The sequence below is a fragment of the Lepisma saccharinum genome, chromosome 25 (genome assembly GCF_977018435.1).
Source record: "Lepisma saccharinum chromosome 25, izLepSacc3.1, whole genome shotgun sequence".
NCBI classification, from domain to species: Eukaryota; Metazoa; Arthropoda; class Insecta; order Zygentoma; family Lepismatidae; genus Lepisma; species Lepisma saccharinum.
Window position 1 is genome coordinate 13119969 of NC_139253.1, and position 16682 is coordinate 13136650.

The 16682-nt window shown below is 39.1% G+C and overlaps 2 protein-coding genes across 3 annotated transcripts in view; one reads left to right on the forward strand and one right to left on the reverse strand.

The window, feature by feature from the left end:
* Window positions 1–9240, forward strand: part of LOC145978980 (venom serine carboxypeptidase-like) — a 47180-nt gene extending 37940 nt beyond the window's left edge. The window contains exon 4 of the mRNA XM_083112036.1: window positions 9228–9240. Within this exon, the coding sequence (XP_082968162.1) occupies window positions 9228–9240 (13 nt within the window). The remainder of the gene's footprint in view (window positions 1–9227) is intronic.
* sns (nephrin adhesion molecule sticks and stones) overlaps window positions 1–16682 on the reverse strand; it is a 644988-nt gene that overhangs the window by 532610 nt on the left and 95696 nt on the right. The gene's annotated exons all lie outside the window — the stretch shown is intronic.

Sequence of the window (16682 nt, forward strand, 5' to 3'; positions counted from 1 at the left end):
ACATATCTTTGTGACAGTAGAGTACAAAATACGCAATGGGCATACCGTCTGCACACATGTTTCTGGCCATAGCACACAATGAAAAGTGACGAGCATATTTATGAAAACATTCTATTGGGCTATCGACCAGGAGAGTTGTGAAATTCCAAGCTTTGGAGAGCTAACGTCGCACTTCTACCCTGAAGATGAAAGTGGCGTTAGCTCTGGAAAGATTGGAACCCTTTCCACAACACACCTCGTCGAGAGCAACGAAAGTTTCAAGGCTTATTTATGATGAACATATTGTCTGCACATATCTTTCTGGCCACAGCCTACTGATTAGTATAGCCTACTGTCTACTCTACACGTATCTTTGTGTGACTCGGGAAAACTGAAATAACGAACACCAATACAGTATTTCATAGATATTCCTTTCGAATTGCCTTTACCATAACAAGCGAGACATTACCTCCCCGATGGTGTAGTGGTAACATCGTCGCCTTGTAATCAAGGGGTCCCAGGTTCGATAACTGGAGGAGGCACACTGCACAGTGGTTCGGATCTTCCTTTAAACCAGTGGCTCCCAAAGCGTGCCGTGGCTGTGTTACTTATACAGGGGCACCGCGAAATTTTCCAATATTTTCACTGGAATATTGTTAACCTACACACTGTTTTAGTACTTTTTACATGTAAAATGTTGAAATATTTGTTTATTTTTTAACTTAAGGCAATCAACATAACCACACTGAGTGGTGCAAGTGTTAGATAGGCCTACATTCTGATTTGGGTGCCGCGGAAAAGTCTTGAAACATTAAGGCCGTCGTGAAACAAAAAAATTTGGGAACCACTGCTTTCAAATCTAGCTCACAACCCGATTAGTCTATCTGTGCATAAACTGGACTAAAACAACAATTCAAGCAAAAAAAAAACACGCGAGAGGTATAGCAGTGAGTGTTTGCAAGTCATACACATAAAATCCAGCTCCCAACTGTCGGTTTGCCTGTTTGGACATTACATCCTTGAATGTTATACAACCTGATGTATTTGAGTGTAATACGGGTTGACTATCCGCAAGGGTCCACATTAAGGTATCGCTTTTTGATAAACTGCGACCAATTTGTATGCCAACTGTACAACGAAAAGCCAATGGCAAAGATGGCCGCGGATACAGCAAACACGCATTAGTAGCCTTACGCATACACACACGCACAACGCACTTCAGATCTCCACGGCAAATATTGTACAACAACGCATTATGTGCCTCTCTCTCTAAAATAGTAAACACGACATTCAATATAGATTAAAAACATGGTAGGATTTTGCCTGTGGTCTTAGAACACAAGTCTGTGAGACGGGGGCGGGAGGGAGGGTCACAGTTCGCTCTGATCCGTGCATGGTATAACATGAACCCTGGTTTTAACCGAAAGTTAGCAGCTAGGAGCAACAGCAACACAAACATGGCCGCTGGTATGTTTGTGGAAGGGATCGCCAGCAAGATCCTTTTGCCAGAAAGGGGGGACTTTGTTTGTGCTGGAGCTTACATTTTGCCCCGGCGCAAATAACAAAAATGTAATTCGTTAGGACAAGGTGGGTGGGGGGTTAGGGGGGGGCGCAGGGAGCGCTGGAAGAAAACAACGACCCGTACAGATTACACGTGCGGTGCTTTCATATGTTGCCCGAACCCTTTGTGTAGCCCTTTCTCTATGGAGGCGCGTTATAGCTGCGTTGTGTACAAAAAACTAGATGAAACAAATACTTTCTGTCCCAACGTAGACAACATGTCTGCTAGATTTACAATTCCACTTGCATTTAGCAAAGTGCGACATAACATACCGAGACAGTATAATTGGAATGGGTACGTTAAATTTTAACGGAAAAAGTAGTACATGCAAGGAATGCGCTAGAAGTATGCATTACTAATAAAAATACTAGAGTTCCTTAAAATCAAACTTGTGCTGTAGTCGTCATATTGAAAAATGGCGGCCCATTTAAGTTTTCGGTTCATATTTCTCTAACTGTTGTGTACAAGGAAAAAAATATATCAAATATGTTCTATGCGATGAAATTAACGTATTTTGGTTCTTATATACAGGGTGTCTACGAAATGTCTGACACGTTTTAACCGTGAATGTAACAGAAAGTAAAACAGATACAAAGAAACTTGCAGCACGGATGGATAGATGAACTCAAAACATTCTTCTTCTGTATTTCTAGTTAAGGAACGTGTTCGTTGATTGCTTGCAGTTGAGTGGTTGTAGAAAATGGCGCCTTCGGAAGAGAGGTATCAAACTGTGTGCTTGTTTATTGAAGCGCAATCGGTGATGCAAATTCAGAGAAACCACATTACCAAAAAAGTTCCTCTTTCTAGAAACAGTATCATAGCGTGTACAGTACGTCTCAGTACAAGCAAATATGATGTTGAGCGTGTGTGAGATGTTTCTCCTCTGGGGATACGTGAAAGACATTGTTTATACGACGCTAGTGAGATATATTGCTGAACAGTAAAGCACAATAGGAAAAGCTATAGCCCCTGTGGATGATGGCATTTTGACCAGAAACTGTCTTTATATTCTCCGTGCGACAAACGGAGCACATGAACAAATGTCTTATATTAATAAAGGACAAAGAACTTTTTGAATTTATCTAGGACATCATGCAATTAGGTTCGTTGTATATTCATTCTTTTCCGTTTTATACATGATTAAAATGTGTCAAACGTTTTGTAGACATCCCGTATCTGTGTGTGTGTGTATATATATATATGACGTTTCAATGTTGTGGTAAAGTCAAAATATACAAATTCACATGCTGCATTGCAAATTGTAGGGTGTAGAGTGCGCTCCGAAACCAGAAATCCTAAAATTGGGTATTTTAAGATTTCCCGCCATTATCTATACACTTTTACATTACTTTTATAACTAAAAATGCCTGTTATATTATGGTAGGGGTGCCACACTGATTTTGGGGTCTCTACTGCAGTTAGCGGAGGAAGTGCAGTAGTATCTCATTGCTCCATACAGTTATTCATGTTCTAAGTGGATGCAAGTGATATTATACACGCAAGGTGTTTATATTTATGGATAACGGTTATGCAAACGAATGACCAAAGTTAAAAGTTGGGTGTCTCACATCACAATTTTCCGGAACGAATTGCTGAAAAATGACGCTTAAAACGATAAGGTGCCTCCCAATCTCCACCAATGTGTTTGGCCTAACTATAGAACGGTCGTCAATCCAATATAGCCGACAGACGGAAACACGACTTGGTATCGAATATGAATTACAAGAGTTTTTCAAACTGTTGACTTCGTAATGCTCTTTTGAAAAATTTGGTATAACTGCGTGGGAAGTATTGAAAAAATGTGGTTGTCCATGAAGTACAACATGGATAATCCTGTAGTATATAGGCTAATGACTATATAAATGTAAGCAGTAACGTATGAAATTCATGTAAAACTGCTCCTAAAAATATGTCCCCTGTACATGAAGTGATGAACACAACAGCATTTGTCTGTGGATGGTTACAATTAAAACTAGGCAGCTACTTGTATTGTTGACCATTTAACAATATGTGTGCAATTGTGTGTAAATGTATATTGTAAACTACGATATGTACTGCCTTAATTCAACAATGTACTCGAATTCAAAAAGAAATGTACATAAATGTAATAATAATATCGATAACAATAAACAAACGGCACAAGTGATTTTGTTAGTGTAGAAAATTGATTTAAAATGTAAAAATGATGACCATTGTTCATCTAGAGTTCATTCGTTGTTCCTAAAGTTGTAAAACGTTTAAAACAAATCTAATCCTTTGTGATTGTCATCAGTAACAATTAACAGACAAATGTAGTATTATTCACTACATAGGACTTCAAGCATGCTTTTACACAAAACTTTAATTCCAGAAAACTCCAGTACAACTTGTGTGTGGTGGAAAGTTTTCTTTGTCAATGGAATACAAGGATATCCACTTAAAATCTGTGAGAAAGAGCATTGTTTCAACTATGTGAAACATTTTAGAACAAAAGAACATCAGCACTTGAAAACAATCCTTTTGGAACTCAGGGCATGTTGCTGGACAGCCATCAAGGGGATCAAGATAGAGTGAATGATCTTAATATTAAGCAAGCATGGATAAGCTTCCCAAAGGACTATTAAAGCGCCCTTTTGGGAGTGACGTTCTTTTACCACCTCCTTTGAAAAGACGATTTTTTCCCCTCCCGGGTCCTTTTGTGAACGCTTATTGAGGACAATTGAAAACTTGGTCCTTTGTCCAACACCTCGTGTTACTTCACGGCATCAAACAATGGACAATTCACCTTGTGAAAGAGAGAAAATCAAATTACTTGCCTATCTTCATTTTCCTCCCTTCTCATCTTGTTTCAACTATCTTTCACTCCCGGTCCCGGAGCCCTCAAGAAACGAGAAATGACGAAGAACTAAAGGATATGGTCTTGGGAGATTAAATTGAAAGGGAGTCTCACAGAAGACTGGAAGAAGATAGGAAACCGTATCTCCTCAACATTTCCCCCGTTATCTTCCCAAGAAGCCTGGACAAAAGGCTTAAGCCGTATGCATAATATTCTTCCCCTTTTACGTAGCAAGACGTTGCGCCTCCTCATCCTTTAGGAGCGAATATATTAACGTGTAGGGAATGCGATGGAGAAAGAAACCGCCCCTGCTATAGCTCGAACATCCTACTTCCGAGTAGCAGGTACATCAAGAGCTACCACTCTATATATGCTACTCCTTACGTCACAGTATAACTTGTAGTGCCTTTAGATAATGCATTGTACTAACGGGTAAAAGGTTACAGATTCTACACCAATGGCTGAAATGGTTTTGAGTATTATTGGTATAGCCACAAGCATACAAAGATAAAGGAATAAGGAAAGATGAACTTTGTACTTTAAAAGATTCATTTAGGAATGCACCGAGTTCTAGTGTCTGAGACTCCCCAATGCATTAATGGCAATTGAGAACCTGCGCTACGTGGTTGCATATATATACAGGATAAAATTTAGTTAGTAGCCTTAATGACCTATACACGCTGTAAAGTATGTTCGGTGACGCACTGTTGTTCATATGTTTCGAGACTCGAGACGAGACCAAAAAACTGCCAAGGCTAGTCACTATACCATCCAAAATTCATTATTTATAGAGGGTTGCTAATGTGTAAGGATTGGCCAATTTCCTACGTTGTTTGGAAACGAACTCCAAATTACTTTTGTTCGGGTCTGTACATTCAAACTGATGCCATGTTTCACTATCTCGAATACTTTGGCTACCAGAACAAATATCTGTCAAAACGTTGCTGAATCTAGTGTTAATCCAAATATACGAGATATTTGAAAATCAAATTACATTAAAATCTAAAGTTTACACATGTTTTCCTGGTTATAGTTCAACTCGAAAGTGCAGCATTTTATAACGTTTTAGTCATAACAGATAAGACAATAATTTAAAACTTTTAGATAAACAGAACTCACAATATGATTGAAAACTTATTGCCGAATGAAAATTCAAAATCAAATGCAATTGGCTTAATAAGGCAAGTATATAAGCAACGAGATTCATTCAAATAAATGCACAATACACAAAAATTAGATTATTTCTAGAATTAATCAAAATTCTTTGCATGTACTTAAACAAGAATTTCATTACCAATGCTAGTTCAATCACTTGGAAACCTGTTCAGGTCACTAAAATCCTGGACGAAGTAGCCTTGATTGTATTTTAATTTTTGACTATGGCTCTTAAGACATAAAAAAGGCGGAAATTCAGGTCTTGTAAGTTTGGACAGGTCTTAAATATACATGTCTATAAAGATCAAGGCATCCGACAATAGTAGTAAGTCTTCTCTAAGTTTTTTTCTGCAAAATATAAATCATGAAACTAGTATCTCGCTCTTTTGGGCAACTCGGAGCACGTACAAATCCATGACTTCTAATGGTAATGTTATGGAAAGCCTTTTTACTAAATTGAGTCTCAATAATGGAATACCTTACCCTTAAACGGTACGTTATACAATAAATGAAAATTTTAAAACACCGTTTAGTAACGCCGCTAACGTCAAAAAGAAAAATCACAACTCCAGAAGTCGACAGGTTAAGTCTAAATAATTTATACTGCCGAGGACAAAGACATTCTTTCGAGTATAGCGGCAGTGGATTGTCGACATCCAATGTTGTATATACTGCTGGGAAAAAAAAACGGACACCTTAATATTTGACATCTGAATTGCAATTATTTATGAATTACGCTCTCAGTTAAGTATTAAACAATATTTATTTCACTTTCGCTGGCTTTTTAAAGTATATATCATAGAATAATTATATCAGCTTAACATGCACAATAATTTCTGCAACATTTAGTTAGCCTTCGAATCAGAATTTCTGCGTTATCACAAAAACTGAAAGTGTCCGGGTTTTTTTGTCCAGCAGTGTGTAACAAACATAATTACATGACGTCACGTGGAGGAAGCCTGTAAATTTCTGAAGAATAATTGTAATACAGATATAGAATATAGAAGTCGATGTTAACAGTTTTAAGCAATTAACTTCCTCGTGTGATATGTTGTATTATACTTTGAAAGTTTTAATTGAATAAAAAAGAAAAAGAAAAAAAGGCATTCCAGGACAGTCGTTTCGTGTAAATTCGTGAGAGCCTGCAACTCTACGTCATACGAAAATTTCCGAACAAAAATATGTCCGACAGGTTCACCAGTATGTGCCATTCTTCATAATTATATTCGTGGATGATCTTTTCAGTTGCATTTAGTGAATAATGAACAACTATTTAATATCATATACCAGGTTTCACTAGAATATCCTAAGTTGTAGCAGTATCATAATTGATTCTGTTGTCAGTTATTTTACTGATTCAAATATTCAGTTGTAAATACAATATTGTATATTGTGATTTTCTGAGTGTCAAGGTATAATCTCAGATATCAAGTTCTTAATAACTATATATAACTGGTGCACAAACAACAAAAAAAAACAAGTGATGAAAAACTATTGTCTCTTATGATCACGAAAAACACACATGTTCAATGTTTCATTTATACATGGCAAGAATAGTTTGCCGTGAACTATGACGTATCTGCGTGTGATATTTCATTTTAGAACGCGCACACGGCTGGATTTATGGACTCGCACTCCAGTGGTCGATGGAATAACTCATGCTCTGTTTCAAAATATCACACGATTACCACAGTCTTTATTTATTATGTTTACTGTTGCATTTGGGATGCGCCATTTACAAGCTGCGAGAATAGGTATGGGAAATTAATGAGCACTGCATTTCAGTACAGGCTCTCGCGCCATTAGATTAACTGCATTCGCTTAGAAAGGCTACTATTTATTTTTTAATGGAGTAAGTAAGAATAATCTCACGCGTGTTTCAGAGATATTTTGTAAAAGAACTATTCTGAATTCTAAAATTAGAATATAGTGAGAATGTACATAACGATTTAATTTGCTGTTATCTAAATGTTTGTTGTCTAAAATAGACGAGTTATAAACTATTACAAAAATTCCCAACGGCAAAGGAAACAGAAAGCGATTTGTCCATAATTATTTTCATTTCATCACTGCTCTCCATAATGGGATTATCATAAATGAAAATAAAAACGTCAATAAGTAAAGGGCAACATCTGCTTCGAATGTAAACAATTCCATTCTTTAAAACAACACAGGATGTAGAGTAAAAAAATGAAATTAGCCATGGACAATTTGTATACTACTATCTTTTCCGTTAGCTGTACAGTGGGATCCATGAGTATTACCGTGCAAATTGTCCATGACTATTTTCATTAATTTTTCTTTTACATTCTATGTGTTTTTAAGCGATGGATTTTTTATGTATGCTGGTGCAGAAGTTGTCAACAGCTTGTTTTGAGTTTTCTTTTAATTCTTGAAGCTCTTATTGAGTCAAATAAAGTGCACGAACATGGTGATGGACAATTTGCAAGGTAATACTCATGGATGCCACTGTACATTACAAAAAATATCTAAATAATAGTAATTAACACGAAAATAAAAATAATTATTTTTACTTCTTTTCGGAATTTAGAGTGCCATTGTGGTTCTGTAAATCCAATCTGTACAAGACGTGACTGAAGGAATACAGAGATGTAGACACAACTTCCGTTTCTCTTTATGTTACAGCACTGCGTATGTATACAAAATCTGCTTTTGAACACTTTCCAAAAACTGATTCCGTAAACTTTTGAGCACAATGTGTGTTCTGTGTCCTGAACAGGATCAAGTGCATTCTAAAAGTGCAAAAGAGTGCTGAAATTGTTGCTTTGGCAAACGTGTAACACTTTTGAATATATGCTTCAACACGTGCGTTTGTCCTCCAATGCGCTTTATTCAGACATTTCAGTCTTTTATACATTGAAAGAAAGCAGTTGCTGGAAATCTATATGGAAATCGTATTCTTTCACACTGACTGACAAAAAAACATTGCTTCCATCACGATGAGTTATGCAAGGCCTCTTACGAGAGAGACATGTATTTCATAAGCAGGAAAAAGGACGCTGGCTTCGTCATCCAAGAGCTATTATATCGAAGCGACTGAGGCCCCGGCTCGTTAAGAAAACGGCAACGAAGGCGCCCGAACACTGATTCGAACATCCGGACGCCAGAGCAGAGGCAAGATGAAAGAGAGAGAAAGAGCAAACAAAAGCCAACGAGTCCATCTCGGAAACACGGCCATCGATTCTCATTTGTCACCGGCTGTCCTAGTAGAGGTGGCAGTTGGGACATGAGGGCGCTAGTGATCGCTCGCTCTGAGCCGAAAGTTCTTTCGTCATTTTGCTTTAATCGTTATCCGGGAGTCTTTGTACCATGGCGACAGAAAGAACCTCAAACCAGAAGAAATAAATATTTTCTAACGCTACATATTTACGCTGGAAGCAACTCAGATGATGGTTCAAGAGATATTAGTACTAGTAGGAACCTCTCCTACATCCTTAACTAGCCAGCGATCCTCGACCAGAAGCTGCTGCGCAGAAGAATGTGCGGTAATCTTCTGCGCATGCGCTTAAGAATTGAAAAGTGATGATTGGGAGGAGCGAGCTGCGCAACGTAAAGTGATAGACTCGAATCGTGGGTGCGCATTAGATGCCCACAGATGTTCCGAAAATAAGCTACTTCTACAGAGTGATCACAAAGTCCCATTACCCCCTATGTATTACATAGATGTTAATGAATTGTTGTTTCTTATTGTTGCAGGATCTACATCTAAATCATGGCTGATGATGATGATCATGATGATCGCCATCGTACATGGCGGAGAATCATACTCTGTTCTGAAAACGATGGTGTACACACAGACACTCTGGACTAAATCATAACGAATAGTCACACTACCTCCGAGTTGTCCTCTGCCATGATTTCACATTACCCAATGCGACCATCTATGACGATGTGGACACGCGATAGGGGGGTAATGGGACTTTATGATCTGTACTTCTCAAATTCAATAAACGTTATTTCATATCTAAAAAAGTGCAATCCACCATACTGACAGACTTAAAACTACATCATCTTTCCCTTCACAAAAGAACAAAGTCAAAATCTATAAACAGGAAAGACATATGGACAAAATAGCATCGATTGTTGTACACGACATTGCACTCACATTTCCTTGTTCGTTTAGCAAGTCTGTAGACAATTTAACAAACAATATTGTTAATATGAAAGCCAATATATCGTCACTGAAGAATATCTAGTCCTCGCTGTAACCGATATTCAAACCCTACCTCAAGTAAGCTGTTAATGTATGAACCTCACTGGAATGTTTTTGTAACTCACCTGAAACGGAAAGAAAAACAAAGATTAATACATGCAAATTGCATAATTTTGTTAGATGCAATGATTAAAATACATTTAAGATACTAACGTTGATTTGAAGTAAGTATTAGGATTTGCATCTGTTATTTGGAACTGTACTAAATAAAGTCATCAGCACTAGACAACATTCAGAGACTTTGGGTGATGTACAGTGGGATCCGCTAGTATAGCTCGGCAAATTGTCCATGACTATTTTCATAATTTTTCTTTTACATTCTATGTGTCTTTAAGCGATGGATTTTTATGTATGCTGGTGCAGAAGTTATCAACAGCTTGTTTTGAGTTTTCTCTCAATTCTTGAAGCTCTTATTGGGTCAAGTAAAGTGCACGAACATGGTGATGGACAATTTGCATGGTAATACTCATAGATCCCACTGTACATGCATTTTAATACGATTGTAATATATTTCAACGGTAATATAGTATCAGACGGGAAGGAAGATAATTTAAATGTAATTTGTAAATCTGACTAACGTTTCCTTTTTTGGTAAAGTACAATTGATCTAATTCAGGATTTCAATTACAAAAGCAAACAATTTATTAACCATACTCCTTGATGAAAAATGCTTGTGAACTAAATTTATCATCTATTATTACTGTTAATGAGCGCTTTCTGGTTTCATTTAGACGTTTAATTTTAACATTACATGTTTCATTTTCTAGGGTTCTGATTTCGTATCGTAGTTATGTAATTAGATTTTAAACGTGTTACTGCGTTGCATGTTTTAATTTTAAAATGCTGTACGTGCAACAACGTAATCGATTTGAAAATTTAATGTCTAAGTTGATTTTGTTTACATTTAATCTGTGTCGGTGTGATATTAGGTGAGTGAGCATAAAAACTGTTTACGTCAAATTGTGTGCGACATGAAGTAGAGGAAATTAATTTATGCTATGTGGAATTTCGAAATCGAATCAGATTTAGCTACCTTTGATTATACTGTAATTTCTTTTAAAGGCGTGTCTATCTACTTTGTGATTCAATGTGAAAAGAACAAAATAAGCGGAAATAATTACATGTTCACATCAACTTATTTGACGTCACTCATTGAAACTATGAAGTTTAACTACGGACAGGGAAATGGAAGTATCCATACACCTAGATGACCACGAGTTATAATAGGTCTAGCGGTTAGTGAAACTGCAATAAAGTTGATGAAATGAAACGGGAGAAGAGTTTGTATTTATTCTTGCCTATTTCACTGATCTCACAGACGCGTTTAGCCTAAAAGAAAAGCAACGTACAACTATGAAGGCTACACAAAGCGTACTCATACGATGTTTGCGTATAACGGTACGAAGATCGAATTCAATATAAATGCAAAACCAACATGTGTACCTCATACATCCAATTTCGTTTCCGATTTTCATTAAAGTTCTGCAGCGTGGCAGGGCATACGTCATTTTTTCCACCAATACGAGGACAGAGAGGGAGGTTTAACCAGACGTGTCCGCGACAGTTGCATTGAACAGTCACTGCTCTCATAGAAATATATTGGAAACTGATCCCTACGGTTGAAACGATGGAAATTCCTCTGAAATTCAGTTAGGGAACGAGAAAACACCAGAAAGGCCGATGCAAATAGAGGAGGGTCTCGAGTTCTCGGATCGAGAAATAGAGAGAAAAGGTGGGGGTAGTCTGGGGGAGGGAGTTAGCAGAGTCCTTGATAGACCCGAGTTTAACGGAGCGGTACACAATGCAGAAATTGCTGCTTCGGGCTTGTTGGTATGTTTATTGGAAAGTCCCCTTCTCGTTCTCCTCGCGAAAGGGCTGGCAGACGTTGAATGTGGTTCAAGTACAAGCCAGTTGGAGGGAAGGGAGTCGCGACTGGCTGCCTTAGGCTGTTGTAAAATCCGTCCGCTGATCGTCCGGGTACCATCGGTGAAATATACATTTAAGTGGCCTCGTAAGTGGTGTACAACCGATGACCCGCAAGCGTCTTACAGTAGGGAAGCCGCTCTGTAACCTCCCCGGAAGTTACTCGGTGCCAAAAGCAGTGTTGCCAACCCCGGGAAAGGAGGATTTTTTTGCTAGGGTGATTTTTTTTACATGCCGCCTACAGATCCCCGTGGCAGAGTGGTAGGACGTGAATGGTTTCAGGTTCGATTCCCGGCCCGGATATGGATGTTCTTTGTGTCTCTTCATCAATTTCATCATATCATCACTCATCGTTGCAGGCCCGGTTGGCCAAAAATGGCAGAAAACCGAAGTAAAATAAACCAAATCAATCATTCTTCTTCCTTTTATCTCTCTCTCTCTCTCTCTCTCTCTATTTCTCGTTCTTTAATTATTTTTTCCAGTTCTCTCTCTTTCTCTCTCTCTCCTTTCATTATCGCTTTCTCCCCTTCCATTTTCTTCTCCTTTCCAGCTCTCTCTCTCTCTCCATCTTTCTCGTTCTTTCATTATATCGCTTTCTCCATATTTCTTTCCCCTTCCAATTCTCTCTCTTGTTCTTTTATTATATCACTTTTTTCCCCTTCTCCTATCTACTACGACGACAGGGCTCGCGGGTTCGAATCCCGGACTGGGCAAAGGTGCTTCTTCAGAAATTTCATCACATCATCACTCATCCTCATTAGCCAAAGCGACAGAAAAGTGACGCTAAATGAAAATAATCGAATCAAATCAAAGAATCATTGAAGAAGCTGCATGTCATTCATTGGTCCTCAAAAAGCTGGTGCGCATGGAGTACAGACTAGATCTGAATATGGCATGTACAAGTCAGCACCTGAATTGTTGCCCAAAAAGATTGAAATCCGAGCAAACCCCAGCGAAACTTGAAAATTAAAAGCAGCAATAAAAGCTAAAACAACACTGCTATTTTAATCAAGAAACAAGTGAAAGCAAAAATCAGTTTTACTCCCTTCATTTAGGAAACAAACAGTATCGCAAAAGTGAGAGGGAAGGGGGGGGGAGGACGAAACGATCATAAAACGCAAACAAAAACGAATCGGCGAACTTTATGAGAATTCAACAATATCCCCCGACTTTTAAATGAACGTTTGAAATTTTCGTGTCTGGCTGTTATTGGACGCTCTGTTTTACAACCACGCCTCTACGGTGACGTATGCGGATTTCACAGACTACACCCTTTGAGAAAACAACGACATAAAACGAATTCGTTGTCTCCGGTGAATTTTTAAGACATCTGAATAGCATTTCAACCATAGAAACACATCTACCAGATACGGGATGGAAGAAGGAAGCGAATACATAAAACAATATTGCAAATGCTGCATAAAGGAGACTTTTTTCATGTATTATTCCGAAAGGAATTTACCAGGAATGCAGAATTTGTCTTACTGTTGGAATGAAGGAGATTTATAAAGGAACGTATGATCAAACCCGAGTCTGTCAATTGTATTGTTACTTTTGCCCGGTAGGGAGTGCTGGTGGGAGATTTCTGGGAATGTTTTCGTTATTGTTCTTGCATAAGCGGCTCTAGGGCTCACTCAGCCTCTCATCACCGGGAAGAGAGAGGGGTTAATGTAATCAAGGTAAAATATGTTCACTAACAAATACACGTGGTTCATGAAGAATCGTGTAAGATGCGCGTAAGAATATAGTGCACACGATAAAAAGCCATACGACTCAACATAGCTGCTATATTGAATTTGTGGAATCTTTTATTATGAGATGCGCAGGTGCACAGAACTAACAAATAGGAAAGGAACTATTTTCACAAGTCACGTGGTTTCTTTTACATTAACTTCGTTCTAACCATGAATGTCGAATAGTCCTGATTACTTCATCGAGAATATGTGGAGTCACATCTCAACACCTTATGTACTCTCATGGGACGGTGCAATTCACTTTGTGCTTCTCTGGGCAAATCGCAGCGATGAGAATGACGAGATGACGAAACTAATGGAAGGGCCAAACACAAATAACCAGGGGATGGACGTAGAGTATCTATTTTTGCAGCGCGATATGCTAACCACTACGCTACGGCGGCTGCTTGTGAATTAAAAGTTAGTAAGTTTTAACACGATTATAACCCATGTGTAACATGTATCAACTTTTAACGGACTATATCGTGCTGCTCTGCCTTAAATAAGAGGGAAACTGTACCAGGTTCGATTCTCATCAAGAACGTGGTTGGTTACCTCCTGCTACACTGAGCAATTCATTCAGAAACTGGCAGTAATCGTAGTACTCTCCTAGCTCTAGTACTAAAGTACAAATTCATACTTTCCAAATAAAATTAAAAGAACATATTCAGTACACATCATCGCCTTGTAATCAAGGGATCCCGGGTTCGATAGCCGGTGGAGGACATAGTGATTCGGATACCACTTTTAAACTGTAGGTCTAGTCCCGATTAACCTTTCTCTGCAATGTACTTAAAAACGAACAGTACAGTTGTTATTTAGAGTTGCTTTTCTGCCACTTTTGTCTAATCGCGACGATGAGAATGAGTGATGGTACGAAGAACTTGAAAACACTCACAAAGAATGCAAAGGTCGGGATTCGAACCCGGTACGCCTGGTGCCGTATCACGCTCTGCTAACCACTACACCACGGAAGCCACACACATATATTCGGTGCCGTATCAGATGCACCATAAGCTACTTGACATTTGCTTCTAGAACTGTAACGATCTGGTTCTTAATTTATAAGTATTGCAACACTGACGAGTGCAGTACGAAAAAGAAGGGGATGGCAGATGTGGACAGGAGGAGAAAAAAGAGAGCGGGAGAAATGGTGGAAAGATGTGATTAAAGTCAGCGACATGATATAGGCGGAGCGAGTCTGCTTGGATCGAGTGACTGGCCGTTATGAAACCAGAGGTGCATGCCGGGAAATCCCTGGGTATGGCACACACACATACCATGCCCTTCGCAGCGTCTCATGGACAGAAAACGAGTAAGTGATTTACGATTTAAAGCTTAATCTTTATTCCGAGTACGAGTAGTTTCTTTACTCTTTTTACTGTGCACACTACAGCTTTCCAACCCCCTTTCCTCGAAACCCAAGTGAAATGTTAAGTTTATCTCTTTCAGGGACAAGAATTCTAACAAGTATCCTGCCAGGTAGGCAACTAGCATTGCTTAGCCGTGTTGCACGTGCATAACGATGCAGGGGATATTGCCAATTGAATCATTGGTTGATTTTACCTAGCTTTTCTGCCACTTTTGGCTAATAACGAAGATGAGGATGAGTGATGATTTGGTGAAGCGACGCTCACAAAGAACATCCATACTCAAGCCGGGATTCTAACCCGGAACCTCTGGCGTCGTAGCGCGCTGTGCTAACCACTTCCCCACCGAGGTCGCCAAGAAGTTGCGATAAACTTATAAAGAACCCTCAACGAACAGTACTTTTATCCTGTATGTATGCAACGACGCGGCACATATTCCGGGTTGCCGTTCATTCATTCTTTTTCTGTCAGAAACCGACAGAAGTTTTAGTGCCTACGTTACCATTAGACAGTGCAAGAAGACTATACTTAAGCAGCCCATTCATTTGCAAAACAAAAAATAGTCTATGCATGATTCAATCCCTGGGACCTCACCCTGTCAAGCATCACATTGTTTCCATAAAATGCTGTCGCTACTGAGCTGCGATTGGGATGTACGTCGACACAAAGAAGGGGCAGAGAATATCCCCCTCTCGACGGATATCCTCTCCCTTTTGTATTTTCAAACTGGTTCCAAGGGAACTAAATTTTCTTATTCCAAGTACGATTCATTTTGGTTAGTAATTTCCTGTATTCAAATTACACTCAAATAAAACTGTATTTTTAATAAATATATGTGTTGTTGTCCTTTGTCTCTCTCGCTTCTTTCCTATTTCCTTATTCCCCCTTCATTCTTGGAAATGAGGCAGAGAGAGAGGGGGAGAGATAGATGAAGGTAAGAGAGGATAGGGGAAGAGAAGTGAGAAATAGAAAGGTGAGAGAAGAATGAGAGAGGGAAAATAAACAAAAATAATGGAAGAAATGGAAAGAAAATTAAAATCGGTTTTCTTCTCTCTCTCTCTCTCCGGACTCTGGAGAGAAAGGAGTAGAGAAGAGGAGAAAGAGAGGGATTCGAAGACAGGCAGGCAGGCATAGATGAAGAAAGCGTGACAAGAGTAACGGAAAATAGATCTTAATTTTTCATTCCCTTTCTTTCATTCTTTCTCTTTTCTCTCCCTTTCTCTTTCTGTCATTCCTTCTCTTTCATATATAATGCATAAATGTTACTCAACCTCGCTGTTCTACCCCTTTTGGCTAATCGCGACGATGGAACTGAGTAATGATTGCAGCGAATTCATGAAGGAACACTCACAACAAGGAACACCAATGCCAAGATCGGGACTCGAACCAGGGAACTTCGGTCTCGAGATCGAAAACGACCTCTTAACGAGCCGGCACACACACGTACATAGGGATGCTGGCGAATACACGTAAGCCTGGACTAAATCTTCCAACACTCTGCACCTTCGGGTGACGTCATGACGCTGAATGGGGGGGGATGAATCCACTCCGGGACGAATTCGCGTGGGAGTGTTCTCACGTGGAACACGCTGTCACCTATTGCCTGGTTTATCCACGCTCATCACACCAAATCCTCCAGTTTCCTTTTTTGTGCAATTCCCACTTAACCACTGGCAGGAAACTGAAAAATCTGTTAACAAGCTGTTCGGCACGGACGTAGCATGGAAATTGATTTCAGGGAAATTGTCCGGAATCAAAGGAAGTTCAAAAAAGAAGAAGAAAAATAGGGAGACGAGAGAATGGAGTAATTGAAATCTGCCGTGAAATTCCATTCCAGATGTCTTTACTTGAAAAATCCGCTCCCAGATTTTACTGACGTCTAATGCTTAAGGTGGCTCCAGTTCTCAGACGG